Raw genomic sequence first — 15,968 nt, 5'->3', positions numbered from 1 at the left:
AATGCCATCAACAAGAACCATGTACACACGTTATTAGTGTACATGAAATATGAAGGAGCTGTAAGCAGAGTTCCAAGACTCCTGTATGTATGTAAACACACACACACACACACATATATATACGTATATATATTCTCTAGCTTTTTCTCCGCCTCGAGCTTCCTTTCCGAACATACGGCTTTATAAACAGTTCCACGCAAATTAATAGCGATATAATATATCTGACGAAATTGTTTTTAGGAGCATTTTTATTAAAGAATCATAAATGCAACGATAAACACATTTAATTAATTTTAGTGCCAATTAAGGCCTTGATTAAAAAAAGGAATTATGAATTGTAATTATTTTTAATGATCCGCGGAAACCCTGGTTCATCTGGCGCATGCCCTCTACGATCTCCAAGGAACTCAGAGCGGAGGGGTCGGAGCAACAGCGGCGGCTGTAGGCTTTGCTTTGTGCAGGCGGTCTGGAGCGCAGCGGGGCGGAGCGGAGCGGAGCGCAGACGGAGTATGTGGGATTTCGGGGTAAGGCTTGCTATGGCTGCGTTCAAATTGATGCACTGTATTTGTTTTCTTCCACTTAGGGTGTGTTACATGCAATTCAAAACGTCCAATTTAGGTTAAGTGAACTTTTTTAATTAACGTGTGTTCAGAAGGCAAAAAACATAATGTATAGGATGAAATCATTCAAGCCTTTATATATTGATATGATGACCATGGCTTACAGATATGAAAAGTTGTTAAATAATAAAAAATGTTAAATAATAGAAATAATACTTTAAACGTTAGGCTTCTAAAAACGTCAAAATATAATTTTCCATAAAAGCGATACTTGGTTGAAGTCCCTTTTACATATATTATGTGAAATATATTTTGACTGGGTTAATCTCAATGAGATTTCTCCCTTTGTCATTTAATGTAGGAACGTAAGTTCAGGGGGATTCTGTGTCACCCGACGCCTTTTTCAACAGCACATTATTTCTGACCAATCAAACAGGAGCTAATATTTTGCAGCATTCTGCTCTATGTGAGGATTTGTAGGAAAATTATTTCAACAGTATTACATTTTTTTACTCACCTAGAGGGGTATTGTATTTTAAATAGAGAAAGTCATGCCTTTTTCATCGGTAGAAATATTAAGTTAGGTGTTTTCTGTTTTTTTTTTTGGCTGACGAGCAGGCAGCCTGAAAGACAAAACTCTGGGCAAAAAAGAAAATCCCAGCTATCGAGACGGGCGCAGCGGAGAATCCACAGTTTTTCTATTCTTGTCATCCTCAAGCAGTTTGTTTTATCTGGCAGTTTGGTTTAATACCATTCAAGGACCAAAGGTAAGCTTAAACAAAAGCGTAAACCAAAACGAGACCGGTCATAATGTTGGCTTCTTTTCGGCCCTTTAATTTCCAAACGCAGATTAACAATAACTACGCCAAGTTGTTTTAAGCTAAGTAGTTCGTTAAAAACAACCGACAGGTAAAAACTCTGCGAAATTATTTGTTAATTTGTGTTAACCGAGAGTATTCGTGCTTATAGGGACTATTTCCGTAATACATGTCTGGCTAGGTTCAACAAAACAAACTGAAATGCTGCGTTTATTTACAGTTTGGAAAGTTAGCTATGTTTTTTGATGATTCATGGAGCTAATGTTATGCTCCGCACCATTAACGTTTAGTTTCACTTGTAAACTTAGTAGATGCTGTGAATGCCTCCGTGAGATTGTAAACAACCCCTTACTAAACTGTAGCCATTTTGTCATCACTAGCGGATGGTGTGGTTCATGCTAAGGCTTTTTTTTTAGGTCACCAGTGGAGTCATGGAGGAGAAAACCACACAGTTCTGTGGCAATTGGTAAGTGTCAGCTAGTTTCACATAATAACTTGTGCGTTTGATTAATTCATCTGAACTTAAATATGTATATATTGTGTTTATATATCATTAGCAAGCATGACATTCCAGAAGCCAATTTCACCACTCATGAGATCCACTGTAGAAGAAACATCGCCCTCTGTGATGTTTGCCAGGAGCCAGTCCCCCACTCAGAGCTTCAGGAGCACAAGATCCAAGAGCACACACAGGTAGAAGAACCAGGTCTTCAGTGGTGTCAAAAGTACACACATTTGTTACTTAAGTAGAAGTATAGATACTGCAGTTTAAAAACACTCTGGTAAAAGTGGAAGTATCAACTTGACCTCTTTACTCAAGTAAAAGTCAAAAAGTATGTGCCCCAAAACCTACTTAAAGTATAAAGTAACCTTGAAAAACAAAAACAAAAAACAGCCAGATTCCACTATATGAATTGAAAGCTTAATTTTTCGGCTATTTCGAAAAATTCTTTGAGATGGGGCCAAGGATTAGGGAGGTCTTGTTGGTCTCCGTCTCCATCTCCAGATACGCTGTCGCCTGTGTCCGACCTTTTCATTTCAACATCTTTTTTCTGAATCCAACATTGTAGCATGACATAGACAATTCACGTTTGCAGTCTGAAAAACACCTGCTTGCTTCTGATGATTTCCTTTAACTAAGCAATGAGTGATTGCTTTATATGACTCATCCAATAACACTAGTTTTCACTAGATGTGGATGACGCCAATGATCTGCATTGGATGGAGCACATGACATGAAATAAATATTGATGAACATTAAAGCTAAGCCAAGAGTAACGAGTAATGTTTGTTTTAAAAATGTAAGGAATAGAAAGTACAGATACTTGTGTGAAAATGTAATGCGTAGAAGTCAGAAGTAGGAAGAAAAATAAGTAATGGAGTAAAGTATAAATACCTAAAAAGTGTACTTAAGTACAGTAACGAAGTATTTGTACTTTATAACTTGACACCTCTGCAGGTCTTTAACACTTTACAGTGCTTAAGTTTATAAAAACAAAAGAAATGTTAACTTAGCACTTTTGAGTATTTTACTTAATTATAATTTATAGGTTAAAATCTTTAGTTTCTAAGTGCTGATCATTATCTCTGTAAACATTATGAAGTATTTTATTTTTCCCCTCATTTCAAGCCATGTCTGTTTGGTTATATAATCATGTTTTTGTTATGTTTGTGTTAAGCCTAAACAGAAAAAATGGAAGAAATATAACGACAAAAAACAAACCTGCAGCCTAATAGAATCTGCGTGAGTTAAATTAATCAGACCTTCACAGACACATTAGTTGATTTTGGTTGTTTATTTTACTTCTGAGCTACAGATCAGAGATCTGCTCCAGATGACATTAATGCAGAAGGCATGCAATGGGCCTTAAATCAGTTGTATTTTAGGAAAAGGAAATAGGAAGGAAGAGCTTGATTGGATGGCATCATCAGAATAAAAGCAGGACGAGGATAGCTTTAAAAAGTATTTAATTGCTTTTTGTTTTCCAGATTACATGCAAGTGTGGATTAAAGATGGAGAAGAATCGAAGCGAAGTTCATCAGGTACATTTCTTGAAATTAGGGAAACATTTCTCCAAAAATGGCTTTTAGAATCAGTCAGCCCTAATGAAAGAAGCATTCTTAGAAACTACCTTTACTAACTTGTTTTTAAAACCTTCGTAGGAGTGATTCAGGAGAAAATGTCGCATTCTCTATTTCTCTCCTATTTTCAATCTTCTCTCAGGTGCAAACAAATTTCACGAGTGCTCCAGACTTGATGTAGGAGACCTGCTCAATCACTCAGCTGTTATACAAACCTAGTTTTTCACTAAATGACCACATTTATTTTACTTTGAAGCAATTGTCCATTTTTTAAGACTATACGATTATATATTATGCACGCCTGCAATTATAATAAAAAATTTTTTTGCTTATGACAGAACTATTGGTCACTAAACTTACAGCTAGCATGGTGAAAATGGTGTAATTTGTTGTCATTTCCCAAAAAGAAACAGTCAGAGATCACGCTACTATTGAAATGATATCTAGAACAGAAAATGGATAAAAAGTTCACAAAGGAGGTTCACAAACATGTTATTGCTTGAAAGTCTTCTAACGTTATAACAAAGCATTAATTTGAGTCCATGGCAACTTCTTGGCTTTGCTATTACACTAACTGTGAAATGTTTGGGGTTGGGTCTGTCTGAATTTGTCCTATTAGAGTTTCACCATTAACATTTGTATGCTGTGTGAAAGAGATGGAGAGTAGGATAAGGGATGGCAGACTTGGTCTGGAGATGAAGAGTACAGGTATCCATGTGTGCTTAAAGGAAATTATGCATTGTCGTTTTGGTTCATGCTAAGCTTTTACATCCTATGTTGCACCTCTGTTGTACTCAGCAGTTTTCATTGACTGTCTTGCTTTCACTAAAGATGTTATTGACACAATGTTTGGATTAAATAATCAAAATTTGACTTCTGTAAAACTGCAACCCCATCCTTTACAGCTCGTGTGATTTATTTCACTGTTTGGCTTTTACTGGTCATTTAATTACGCCGCTCGGCTCTTAGTCAACAAAACCTCAAAACTGGTAAAGTCTCTCTTCGTTGTCTTTAGTGCCATTGTTGTGAATGAAAAAGCGCTGGAAGTCTTAGCCTTATTTGGAAATATCGGGGCAGCAATTATAGAGGTTTATATTTTTCAGGAACTTGTGCTTTACTCACAGGTGGACTGCATCAGGTTTAAAAGGATCATTTACGAGCAATTACTGAAGTCAGGAACCTTGGTTGAATCTGATGCTGCGCACTTGTATAAGTAAGGAGATGTATAACAACTTGTAAGCAAAATTTACGACAAGAATACAAAAACATGTTTACATGAGGGCTGTTGTTTCAGAAAAGCCTAATTTGGTAAACTAATTCTATTCAATGTAGAGCAGCAGTACAAGTACAGAAAGGGAACTTTATTTTTAAACTTTACCTTTGTTTCTTTACCAAACTGATGAAAGCCAGTTAACGTCCCTGATGGTTTTTGTTTTGCAGAGCTCTGAATGCTCCCAGCGGCTGACCCCATGCCCGTACTGTGAGCTGGAGCTCGTCTTCAGCCAGTCCAAAGAGCACGAGGACTATTGCGGAGCACGCACCGAACCTTGCCCAAACTGCAAGTGCAATGTAATGCTGCGCGAAAAAGCTGTGCATCCAGTCTTATGTGGGAGCCTCACACCTCCTCAAGAGAGGAACAACAACAGGACAGGCTGCGTTCAGGTGGAGAACCGATCTTCAGACGAATGGTTTGATACCCACTCCATTAGAAACCTCCTAAGAGCCCAAGATGGAGCCCCTAAAAATAATAACATAAGCGCAGCGGAGGATTATTGCTTTGGTCGGCCATTTGGGACCTCAGCTTACAGCAGTTCAGGCGAGGATCAGGAAACGGGAGGCTGGAAGAGTTCAGCATCTCATGGTACAACATCCAACCTATGTGAGTGGATTTAGTTCCACCCAGTGGAAAGCAGCTATAGTTAGCTGCTCCACACTGGGTTAGTGTGTATAGTTAGAATGTTTTCTTTAATAATTATGCAATTGATTTGTTTTGTTGTTTTTTTTCATTTATTTTTAAGTTCTGGGACAAGAAAATTTTCTTCATGGGAGCAGTAGTGAGCATCCCCCCGACGAGGAGTCATCAGGCCTCAATTACGACTACATGATGGCCCTCAGCCTCCAGAGTGATGGAGAATCAGCAGCCGGAGGTGCAGACGACAGCATGTGGAGGAATATCTGGAACCACCAGGACAAGAAGACCAACTCATCAGTAAGCTCTTCATTTCCTCAGTCCCACAAGAAAAACATAAACCAAACTGAAGGGAAGGGTACGGTCCAGGCCACGGGACAAACAGGTAAAAATTCAGATGATTGCTACAATTCACTGCTCTGTACTCAGTTAATGATTTAACTTTGTGTTTTTATAGATACCATGCTTCCTTGTGAGTTTTGTGAAGAGTTGTTTCCAGAAGAGGACCTTATTTTGCATGAGGTTGCCCACAAATTTATATCAAAATCTGAACAGGTTTCCGTTTGGTTTGCTTTCGATAAAGTTGTTGAAGGTTTGATGCTTCCATTGGATCTAAATGGGGAGAAGTAACCAAGTGATGATGGAGTTATGGCATCAGTGTGACCATCTATAGAAAAACATGAGTTATGGGGCCATTTGGAAGCAAATTGAAGTCTATAACTGCATTAAAAAAGATAAATAACTTGGGAAAACAATTTAGAAAGTCCCTACTTTTCCCATTGAGTACATGACAGTACAATTCCTGTACAACTCAGGCTGTGTATGGTCAGAAAACAATACGTGTACTCTAGATTCCTCGATAGTAAAATTAATGATTGATCAGTTAGAAAATGCCTGAACAGATATGACTTGTATGGCATAGTTTCCAAGAAGATGCTTCTTCTCCTGCTAAATGTGGATCATAGGGATGCTGTTAGTTTTTATAATATGTGACCGTTCAAGGCTGCTGTGTCTGATGCTTGCTCTTAGATTTCACTGATGATAGAGTTGGTAAAAGTTCTGCTCACTACTAAAATTTCCTGATATGTAAAAACACAGTTTGTGTTTGGTTCAGGCTGTTAGTCTTGTTTTTCTGCTTGTATGTTGACTTTATCTACATCTTTTAAGGAATTTAATGATTCTAAAGCATGTTGAATAAGGATATAAATCTTTTTTTTTTTTCTTGTTGTGTCAGACCGGATGCAGTCCTGCTTCTGCATTTGAATCTTTTAGCAAGAAGCCGTCTTCACCTCCTAAAGAGGACAGAATGGGCAGAAATACATCAGGGATGATGCAGAACTTTCCGAACCCGCTGGCCTCCAACATTCCCACCTTCCCTCGATCAGTCTCCCCGGCCTCTTACAGTCCTCCTGCCAGTCCACTAGAGGGCGACGTGGTTATTCCATGTGAATTCTGTGGAGTGGCTCTGGAGGAAGCTGTTGTCTTTCACCATCAGGTACTTTTATTCATTACTTTTAATGCTGTTTTCTTATACCACATATCAATTAAGTTTTTTTTGGTTTTTCATGGTTTCTAGCTTTTGCTGACGCTTATAACTAATATCAACAATTATTGTCCGTGGATAGTTTTTTACTATTCATGGACTGGATGGCTGTAAGCAAATTGTGCTTTAAAATAATTATGTCAGATTCTCAATTTGATCTGATCTGCTTCTCAGATTATATCCAACCTAAAACAGTAACAACGTCACAGAGTAAAGTTGAATTTATTTGTACCAATATTGCAGCTTTGAAAATTGACAATACCGATATTCACCCATTATACTATCATGGATCATACATGCTTTCTTTTATTTTGTAGTCATAAATTATTAGAAGATAGGAGGACAGGAGATAAAACAGAACATAAGTCAGCAATGATGGGTATGAGAATAACTGACCCATGTAATGATAATCAACGGGCTACATAATGTTAAACAGTGTTCCAAGTTTATCAGCCTCCCAGTTTCAGAGATTTTAGATGCAGGCTGATATAATTCATTACAGTTTTTTTTTTGTGGCTAATATCTGATATCATTATTGGTGAGAGACATCTATCTTTTATCAACATATTCTGAGTTTTGTCTTGTTTATTTTCCTACACCAAGGACAAATGTGACATGCGGACCGAGGACGGCCAGCAGCTGAACAACAGACCGAAACCATCCAGTCCAAATCCTCTGAGCCATGATAAAGATGTTTTTGGACAATCGTCTTCAGATTTTCAGAGAAAAGGACAGCACAGAGGTAAAATGAGACTCATTGTAACCATAAAAGATTTAAATAATAACAGACTTCAGGATTATTATAATTATAGTCTTTAATCTGTTAAAAAAATGTTGTTGATTTTTCATGTTCTTGCGCGTAGGCCCAATCCAGTGTCTTGCTGTATTTTTTATATTTTTGGAAAACTCCTGATCTGTTGCAGGTTTTTGGATGTATACCAGTGGTGTTCAAAGTGTGGTATTTGGGCCCTGGGAGTGATTGTTCTCAGCCTGCAACAGTCATTCAGAGACAAACAATTAACATTGAAACTTAACGGTTATCTGTATTTTCTCCGATGTTATTGTTTTAGCCTTTTTAAAGCTCTTTAATCATAATGTTTAGCTCATTTGGCACCACCACTGATGTTTACCATAATACCTGTGATAGATGCTTAATTTATTTCAAAGTTTCCGGCACATTTTCACCAAATGTGCCTGCAGATGCCATGTGAATGGAACTGTAGATACTTATATAAATCATTTGTATTCTTTCTGGGTTTTTCTCCAACTCATGACATTTGCCCTCATATATATCAATCTTCTTGGATGAAGACTTTTGGGACACAACAGCTCCCCAATCCTCTGAAGGATTGAAAAGGAGGACATCCCAGGAAACAGAGGGAGCAGATTTCTTTCAACCTGACTATGACACAGCTGGCCCTGTGTCAGCAACAGGGTAAAAACAACAAAGCTTTTAGTGAAATATGTCTTAAATTTAATGTAAAAACATTTAATAATCATTTCAACTTATTAAAAAAAAAAATGGGGGGTATTTTCTCCACCAGATTCTATGTGCCAGCAAACAAAGAAGGACCAGAAAGCAGAACAAAGGTAGGTTTGATTCTGTTTTATCATTCTGCTGATTCCTTTACCCAACATGTGGCACAGCTCACTACTATAGAAGGGTCTATTCTAAGCTTTATTTGTCACTACTGTAAATTTACTTTAAGTTTGAAGAAAAATTGAAATCTTTCACAGGAACTTAAAGGGGAACACCGTTTTTTTTACATCGGGCCCTTAGTTTGTGCCTTCAACTAGTTGTCCATAGGAAGACGTTACTTGGATATAACCTAACGAAATATCTTCAGAACAGCTCCAAATGACACAAAACTAGTATGGGTGAGGAAAACATGATGTAATAACGTGAAATCAAGGGCCCAATGTAAAAAAAAAAACAGCGTTCCCCTTTAATCCAGACTGTCACCGCCAACCTCTAACGTGATCTTGAGTGATGAAGGCTACATGTTTCCAATCTCAGCTGTTTTATCTGATAGTGTGTGACAGCATGTAATTATAGAGAGAGGTCAGGGACAAATTTAATAATAAAGCCTGATTTTCAATGGGTTCAACTGTAGGAAGTGCTCCTCAGGCAATTTAGCTAAGTTCTTTTAAGAATCAACACAGCACAGATAAACAGAAAAATACATAAGGAATACAAATATAAAAGAGAACAATTATTTAAAAAACGACAACATTTTACTCATGAAATTTGTCTTTAAAGTAGATTTAAAATGCTCCAGAGTTTGTGCCGCTAAGTTGGGTCACAAACTCCCCAGAGAGGCTGAGCTACATATTTGGAGAAATTTGTATTATTAATGTTCTTCAGACTCCAGCCAAATTAGCTCCTAATACTTTTTCATAGAGTTTTATCCAGGGTTTCCGCGGATCATTAAAAATCATTAAAAGTCATTAAATAATAATTTTTTTAATTAAGGCCTGAATTCGCATTAAAATTCATTAAATGTGATTATCATGGCATTTAAAATGCTTTATTTAGAAAAAAAAATGTTTATAAAAACAATTTGTTAAACGACATATATATTTGCAAATATATTGCAATATATTATATCGCAATATATTTTCAGATTTGTGCGGAACTGCTTCCGGTTGATCATAAAGCCATATGTTTGGAAAAGAAGCTCAAGGCGAGAAAAAGCTAGAGAATGGGGAAAATGCAAACTTCAACAAAAGTGGCTGGAAATCGAGGAATTGCAGCCTGCCAACAGTAAAGATTAAGGAATTTGTCATGTATATATGCAACCTATTCTCATTATGGGTGCGTGTGAAATCTTACGAAAAGTTATGCACCGTAATTTCGTACGTTTTGAACGTTTTTTTCGTCTTATGCGCATTTGACGCACCATTCACGAATATAGAATATAAATTACAATTAGCCCTAACCCTAAGATATAAAGTAGCAAGCGACGTAGTTAGAGACATGAATAAGTGATGATTGCACTGTTTTTCCCATTTTTACGTCCGTCCGCGGATCTGCTTTTTTTTTCTGTCTGCCAGCGCATGCGCACTGATGTGGTTTTTTGAGGGAAAATGTGCAAAAACGTACGAAATAGTGTGCATAACTTTTTGTACGATTTCATACGCACTCATAATGAGAATATGTTGATATATGAGAGTCATGGGTACTTGTTGATGGCATTACAATTATTTCTAAGAGCATTAAAAAGCATTAAGTAAGAATTACTCATTCCTGTATAAACCCTGTTATCGGTCTCAGATGAACTTTTCCAAGTTTTAACATCAACAGTTTAAAATGGCCAACCTTTAATAATGTTACCATGAATCAAAGGCTTAGTGTGATGCAAACTCTTCCAGGGAGGGCAGCTGTTTATTTAAAACCTTAACCTTATCTCTCTGTTCTACAGGTGCTGGTCATAAAATTAGAATATCATGAAAAAGTAGATTGATTTCAGTAATTCCATTTAAAAAGTGAAACTTGTATATTATATTCATACATTACATACAAACTCATATATTTCAGATGTTTATTTTGTTTAATTTTGATGATTACAAATGACAACAAATGAAAATCTCAAATTCATCATATCAGAAAATTAGAATATTACTGAAGACCAATAAAAACAAAGGATTTATAGAAATGTTGGCCAACTGAAAAGTATGAACATGAAAAGTATGAGCATGTACAGCACTCAGTATTTAGTTGGGCCTCCTTTGGCCTGTATTACTGCAGCAATGCGGCGTGGCATGGAGTCGATCAGTCTGTGGCACTGCTCAGGTGTTATGATAGCCCAGGTTGCTCTAATAGTGGCTTTTAGCTCTTCTGAATTGTTGGGTCTGGTGTATTGCATCTTCTTCTTCACAATACCCCATAGATTTTCTATGGGGTTAAGGTCAGGAGAGTTTGCTGGCCAATTAAGAACAGGGATACCATGGTCCTTCAACCAGGTACTGGTAGCTTTGGCACTGTGTGCAGGTGCCAAGTCCTGTTGGAAAATGAAATCTGCATCTCCAAAAAGTTGGTCAGCTGCAGGAAGCATGAAGTGCTCTAAAACTTCCTGGTATGTGGCTGCGTTGACCCTGGACCTCAGAAAACACAATGGACCAACACCAGCAGATGACATGGCACCCCAAACCATCACTGACTGTGGAAACTTTACACTGGACTTCAAGCAACGTGGATGAAGTGCCTCTCTTCTTTTCCTCCAGACTCTGGGACCTTGATTTCCAAAGGAAATGCAAAATTTACTTTCATCAGAGAACATGACTTTGGACCACTCACCAGCAGTCCAGTCCTGTTTCTCTTTAGCCCAGGCAAGACGCTTCTGACGCTGTCTAGGGTTCAAGAGTGGCTTGACACAAGGAATGCGACAGCAGAAACCCATGTCTTTCATACGTCTGTGTGTGGTGGTTCTTGAAGCACTCACCCCAGCTGCAGTCCACTCTTTGTGAATCTCCCCCACATTTTTGAAGGGGTTTTGTTTCACAATCCTCTCCAGGGTGCGGTTATCTCTCTTGCTTGTACACTTTTTTCGACCACATCTTTTCCTTCCCTTCGCCTCTCTATTAATGTGCTTGGACACTGAGCTCTGTGAACAGCCAGCCTCTTTAGCGATGACCTTTTGTGTCTTGCCCTCCTTGTGCAAGGTGTCGATGGTCGTCTTTTGGACAACTGTCAAGTCAGCAGTCTTCCCCATGATTGTGTAGCCTATAGAACTAGACTGAAAGACCATTTAAAGGCTTTTGCAGGTGGTTTGAGTTAATTAGCTGATTAGAGTGTGGCACCAGGGGCCATCAATTTTGAACCTTTTCACAATATTCTAATTTTCTGATATGATGAATTTGAGATTTTCATTTGTTGTCATTTGTAATCATCAAAATTAAACAAAATAAACATCTGAAATATATGAGTTTGTATGTAATGTATGAATATAATATACAAGTTTCACTTTTTAAATGGAATTACTGAAATCAATCTACTTTTTCATGATATTCTAATTTTATGACCAGCACCTGTATATCTCCTTGTTTTGTTTGTAAGACATGAGTCGGCTGGAAGGTTCAGGAATCTCCGTTTTTATGCCACAAGTCCTCCATAATCCTTGTGGCTACAAGCGTTAAAAGCCCAGTGTCATTGATGAGTCATATTATGAAGCACATAGCGGCATCCTAGAGGCTGTTCAGTTTCCTAGAGGAAGTTCAGACTATGAGTAATTTAGTGTAATACTTAGTACAGTACAGATAGTGCTGCCAGACGTCGTCTCAGCCAGTTTGAGATATTCACTGTATTATGTCATAGGATAAAAGCAGCACAGGGTGATGGTTTCACACCATTTACTGTAAAATTTAATGTCAACAGAAAATCAACAATTATTATAGATAAATGTATCAAACATATTGATTATTACAGCTACAATAATAACATTATTAAACAGAAGGTTAAGTAATTTAGGAGCAAGTTTCAACTAATTCCCTATTATGCAAAATATTTCACCTTGGGTTCAAAACGGTGTGATGGTAGGTGAGTCATGCTCAGGAAACTACAGCCCATTGTATGGAAATCTAAATAACTCTTATATATAAAGACTTCTTAATAGTAATAAGTATTAGAATAGAATAGAAAATCACTTTACTTTCCAACAATAAAGTGATTTAAACCCAGGTATTTTATCCAGCTTTTCCCTCTGGCTCCTCCATACTCTACAGGTGTTTCAGCTCTGTATGCTACTTTGTCAACAGAGCATTCTGGGTCATTGATTCCTGTTTGATTTACGATACTTTGGTCTTTATTTAAGTATTAGACAACACTGGGGGGATCCACTGTCCTCTGAAATACAGCTCCTCTCTCTTATTTGATGGAATATTTACCTCAGCTAAAGAAATTATGTTTTCATTGGTGATTGTGTCATTGTTTTCAAAATAACTTTAAACAAAGTTATGGCCGGAATTAGCAAACGTTTTCAGAGAAGGTGTGTATTGTGACTGGAAACAAATTATTCCACACTGGAAAAAAAATCAAAATATAGTTCTTAAAATAAGTGCATTTATTCTTAGATCGAGGAAGTAAAAGAAACATTTTGCTATTACAACAAGTCAATTCACATTTAAAATAAGAAACCACAATTGCATTGTCTTATTTCAAGTGCATTTCTTCTAAATATCTTATTTTAAGAGTAAAAATACTAATAACTACTCAAATTAAGGGTAAATACATGCAATTTAAGACCTTTTTACTTATTTTTAGTTTTTTTTCCCAGTGCATTTTGGTAATGATCCAGATGACCATCTGCATCCAGGATGTTTTTTGTTTTTTTTTGAGAGATTCTGTGAATACGGGTATTAATTTAAGGTGGACGTCCCGTTATGTGTACTTGGCAGAGGGCTTCGCTCTCTGAGTGCTTTTCTAGTTACGTCCTGCTATCTGACGAAAGGCTTGATAATCTTAGAAAATTAATTGCTGATTTTTGTGATTAGGCTACAAACATAAATATGTCAATTTAGTAATTTAAAAAGACATTTGTTTTGTTTTGAAGGAATCCTTGTGACTTTCTCATGATTTTCTGCTGTCTCTGTAATGTTGCACCTTTTTCTCTCTCTAGCCACCCAAGAGGCAGAACGAGGAGCCGTAGGAGGAGTCAGAGCTGGAAGTTCTCCCTTATCTGTTTTTGCACACTTTGTACAGTAAAGGTATAACCACCTAAGTGCCTTTGAAAACTTAAGTATCTCACCGTTTATACTCTAATGACTTTTACAAACCATCTCTAAGTTGATTTCATGTCAATGTTTAAACGTAAAGTCTGATAAATGGAAAAAAAAATTTTTGATTAACATTGTATTGGTGTTTTTTTTTTATTGTATGAGTTCTGGTTTATAGGCGATTACTGAGGTCATCTAAAGCAGACCCAGTTCAAGTTAATCTGCACCATGTTTTGGCTGCCAGCAGCGTCTGGCTTTCCTTGTCGTGTGCCAGCTCCTCCAGATTCTTCCTTTGTCCTCCTTTGTTTCTGTTCCTTTATGAAGCACGTGGAGAGACTCTTTAAAAGATTCTACCGGCAACAGATTAGATTTGTTTATTTATGTTTGTCTGACCAAGAGCGTAGGAATATTTTTAGCATCAGTCCCACTCTGTACTATTTGTAACTGTACTGTTTGTAACTGTCTCTGTAACATTTGTCTTTCCTGATTTCCTCTCACTAAGCAGTGATGCTTTTTTGTTTATTAATCTAACCTATAGATCCAGTCATATTTTATTATATAGAGATGGCTGTAAAAGCATAATATGTTATTTTGTGTTTAACAGAGTAGATGTATGTAGTAAACCAGGAAGGGTTTAGTTGGTAGAGCTGCTGCTAATCCAGGAGAACAACATTCACAGTGGATTTAATGCACGTATGCGCACAGCTGAATATTCCTGTTAAACAACTGATGTGGTGACCTTTGTCTTGTGCTGTGATTAAATATTTTAATAAGGATAAGGATGGTGTTATTATTTTATTTATTCCATGAGCTTCAAGGCTCAGATTGTTGGATATTAATTTCTGTGGGCGGTCTGCAACATAATGTGATTTTCTACTTATTTATGTGGTTTGTGTTTAGGTGATGCTGCAGTATGGATGCCATACATGAGCTTCAACAATTGGTATAAATTAATATGCATAAGTCCACTCAAATATGTTGAATTGTTTGTTTAAAAAGCACCGAGGGGCCAAATTTATTCAGGTCATCATTTCAAATTTGGAAATAATTTAAACCAAAAATGTTTTCAACTGGGCGTGCTTTGGTGGTGCAGTGGTTAGCGCACACGGCACATGTATGGAGGCCTTAGTCCTCGAAGGAGGCGACACCGGCTCTAATCCGGTCTGTGGTCGTTTTCCGCATGTCTCTTCCCCTCTCTTATACCCTATTTCCCGTCAGCCTACTGTTAAAATAAACAACAAACAAACAAAAAAATTTTTTTTTATGTTTTCAAACCTTGGGAAAAATCACTTCATCTTTATTTTATAAACGAGTAAAATTCTATCTGCTCCACGTATTCTTCTGTTACAGTTGTTATGAAAAAAAAACCCAAACATTTCTAGTTTATGTCCTTGTGACCCCCCTATCTAAAGTGTTGCCTTTGCACGCTATCGTGCTACTCTGGATCCCACAAGCTGATGATACTTCATTACTTTCTGTTTTGTGTGTTAGACTTTCTTCTCACGCACCTCCTCCCACATTTACCTCTACCTTTTCCAGGTATCTACTCAGTTACCCTCTAATTCAGAGGTCTTCAACAGGGGGTCCGCGACCCCTAGGGGGTCCCCGGAGGTACTGCACGGGGGTCACAAAAGTTTTGGTTGATTAGACTTTTTTTATATTCCCCCTGCAATTTTTTCCACTAATTGAAATGTCTTTAAATAGACATTAACATGAATTCAACACACTGTAGTAAACAGATTAATGGAGGGAGAAGATGTCTTTCAGTCATCAATGCACACATTCAGCAACACACAGGAGCTCTTTCAAGCTTGGCACCGTTTCATTCACAACACCTGTCCCATCAACCAGGAATCAGAATCAGAAATACTTTATTAATCCCAGGGAGAAATTACTTTGGTTACATTAATCTACATATACTGTGTATGCTTTTACAGCATACACAGTATATGTAATAGAGTGACTATAGGACCAGTTTTATTTAACACAATTTCATACAATATGTTAAATTAGGGGGTCCACGCTCCATCTTGCCATCAGTTTGGGGGTCCTTGGCCTGGAAAACAAGGAAGACCTCTGCTCTAATTCATGTAAAATGTTACAATGATGCAAAATGAGAGAATTGGGAGAGTGAAGGTAATGTCATCTTCCACCCCTGCATAAGTTCAATGTAAAAAATGGCAGAGCCAGCTGCAGTTTTTGATACAAAAAGATTATTTTAAAACTAAAACACAAGCATTTTATAACTACGTTATTAATCATCAGATTGTATCTGTAATTGCACTACAATTTTTTAGGAACAGTAGCTTGATTGCCATACCGTGCCATAATGCTGCCATTTTTAC

The 15,968-nt window shown here is 37.3% G+C and overlaps 1 protein-coding gene across 2 annotated transcripts; it reads left to right on the top strand.

The window, feature by feature from the left end:
* The first annotated feature begins 1,001 nt into the window (after window positions 1-1,001).
* Window positions 1,002-14,402, top strand: trafd1 (TRAF-type zinc finger domain containing 1). 2 transcript variants are annotated; one of them, XM_038295540.1, is made up of 12 exons: window positions 1,004-1,327; window positions 1,795-1,844; window positions 1,936-2,071; window positions 3,368-3,421; window positions 4,901-5,339; window positions 5,479-5,754; window positions 5,827-5,891; window positions 6,604-6,864; window positions 7,516-7,654; window positions 8,224-8,347; window positions 8,457-8,502; window positions 13,527-14,402. In XM_038295540.1, the coding sequence occupies exons 2-12, from the start codon at window positions 1,810-1,812 to the stop codon at window positions 13,554-13,556; spliced, it is 1,605 nt and encodes a 534-aa protein (XP_038151468.1). In that variant the 5' UTR covers window positions 1,004-1,327; window positions 1,795-1,809; the 3' UTR covers window positions 13,557-14,402. The 2 variants fall into 2 exon arrangements, with proteins under 2 accessions (XP_038151469.1, XP_038151468.1); XM_038295541.1 differs by lacking the exon at window positions 3,368-3,421 and having other exon boundaries at window positions 1,002-1,327.
* The last annotated feature ends 1,566 nt before the right edge of the window (window positions 14,403-15,968 follow it).

The sequence above is a fragment of the Cyprinodon tularosa genome, unplaced genomic scaffold (genome assembly GCF_016077235.1).
Source record: "Cyprinodon tularosa strain WSP-4 unplaced genomic scaffold, ASM1607723v1 ctg356, whole genome shotgun sequence".
NCBI classification, from domain to species: domain Eukaryota; kingdom Metazoa; phylum Chordata; class Actinopteri; order Cyprinodontiformes; family Cyprinodontidae; genus Cyprinodon; species Cyprinodon tularosa.
Note: the sequence above shows the minus strand (reverse complement) of the source record. Positions and strands in the feature narration are given on the sequence as shown.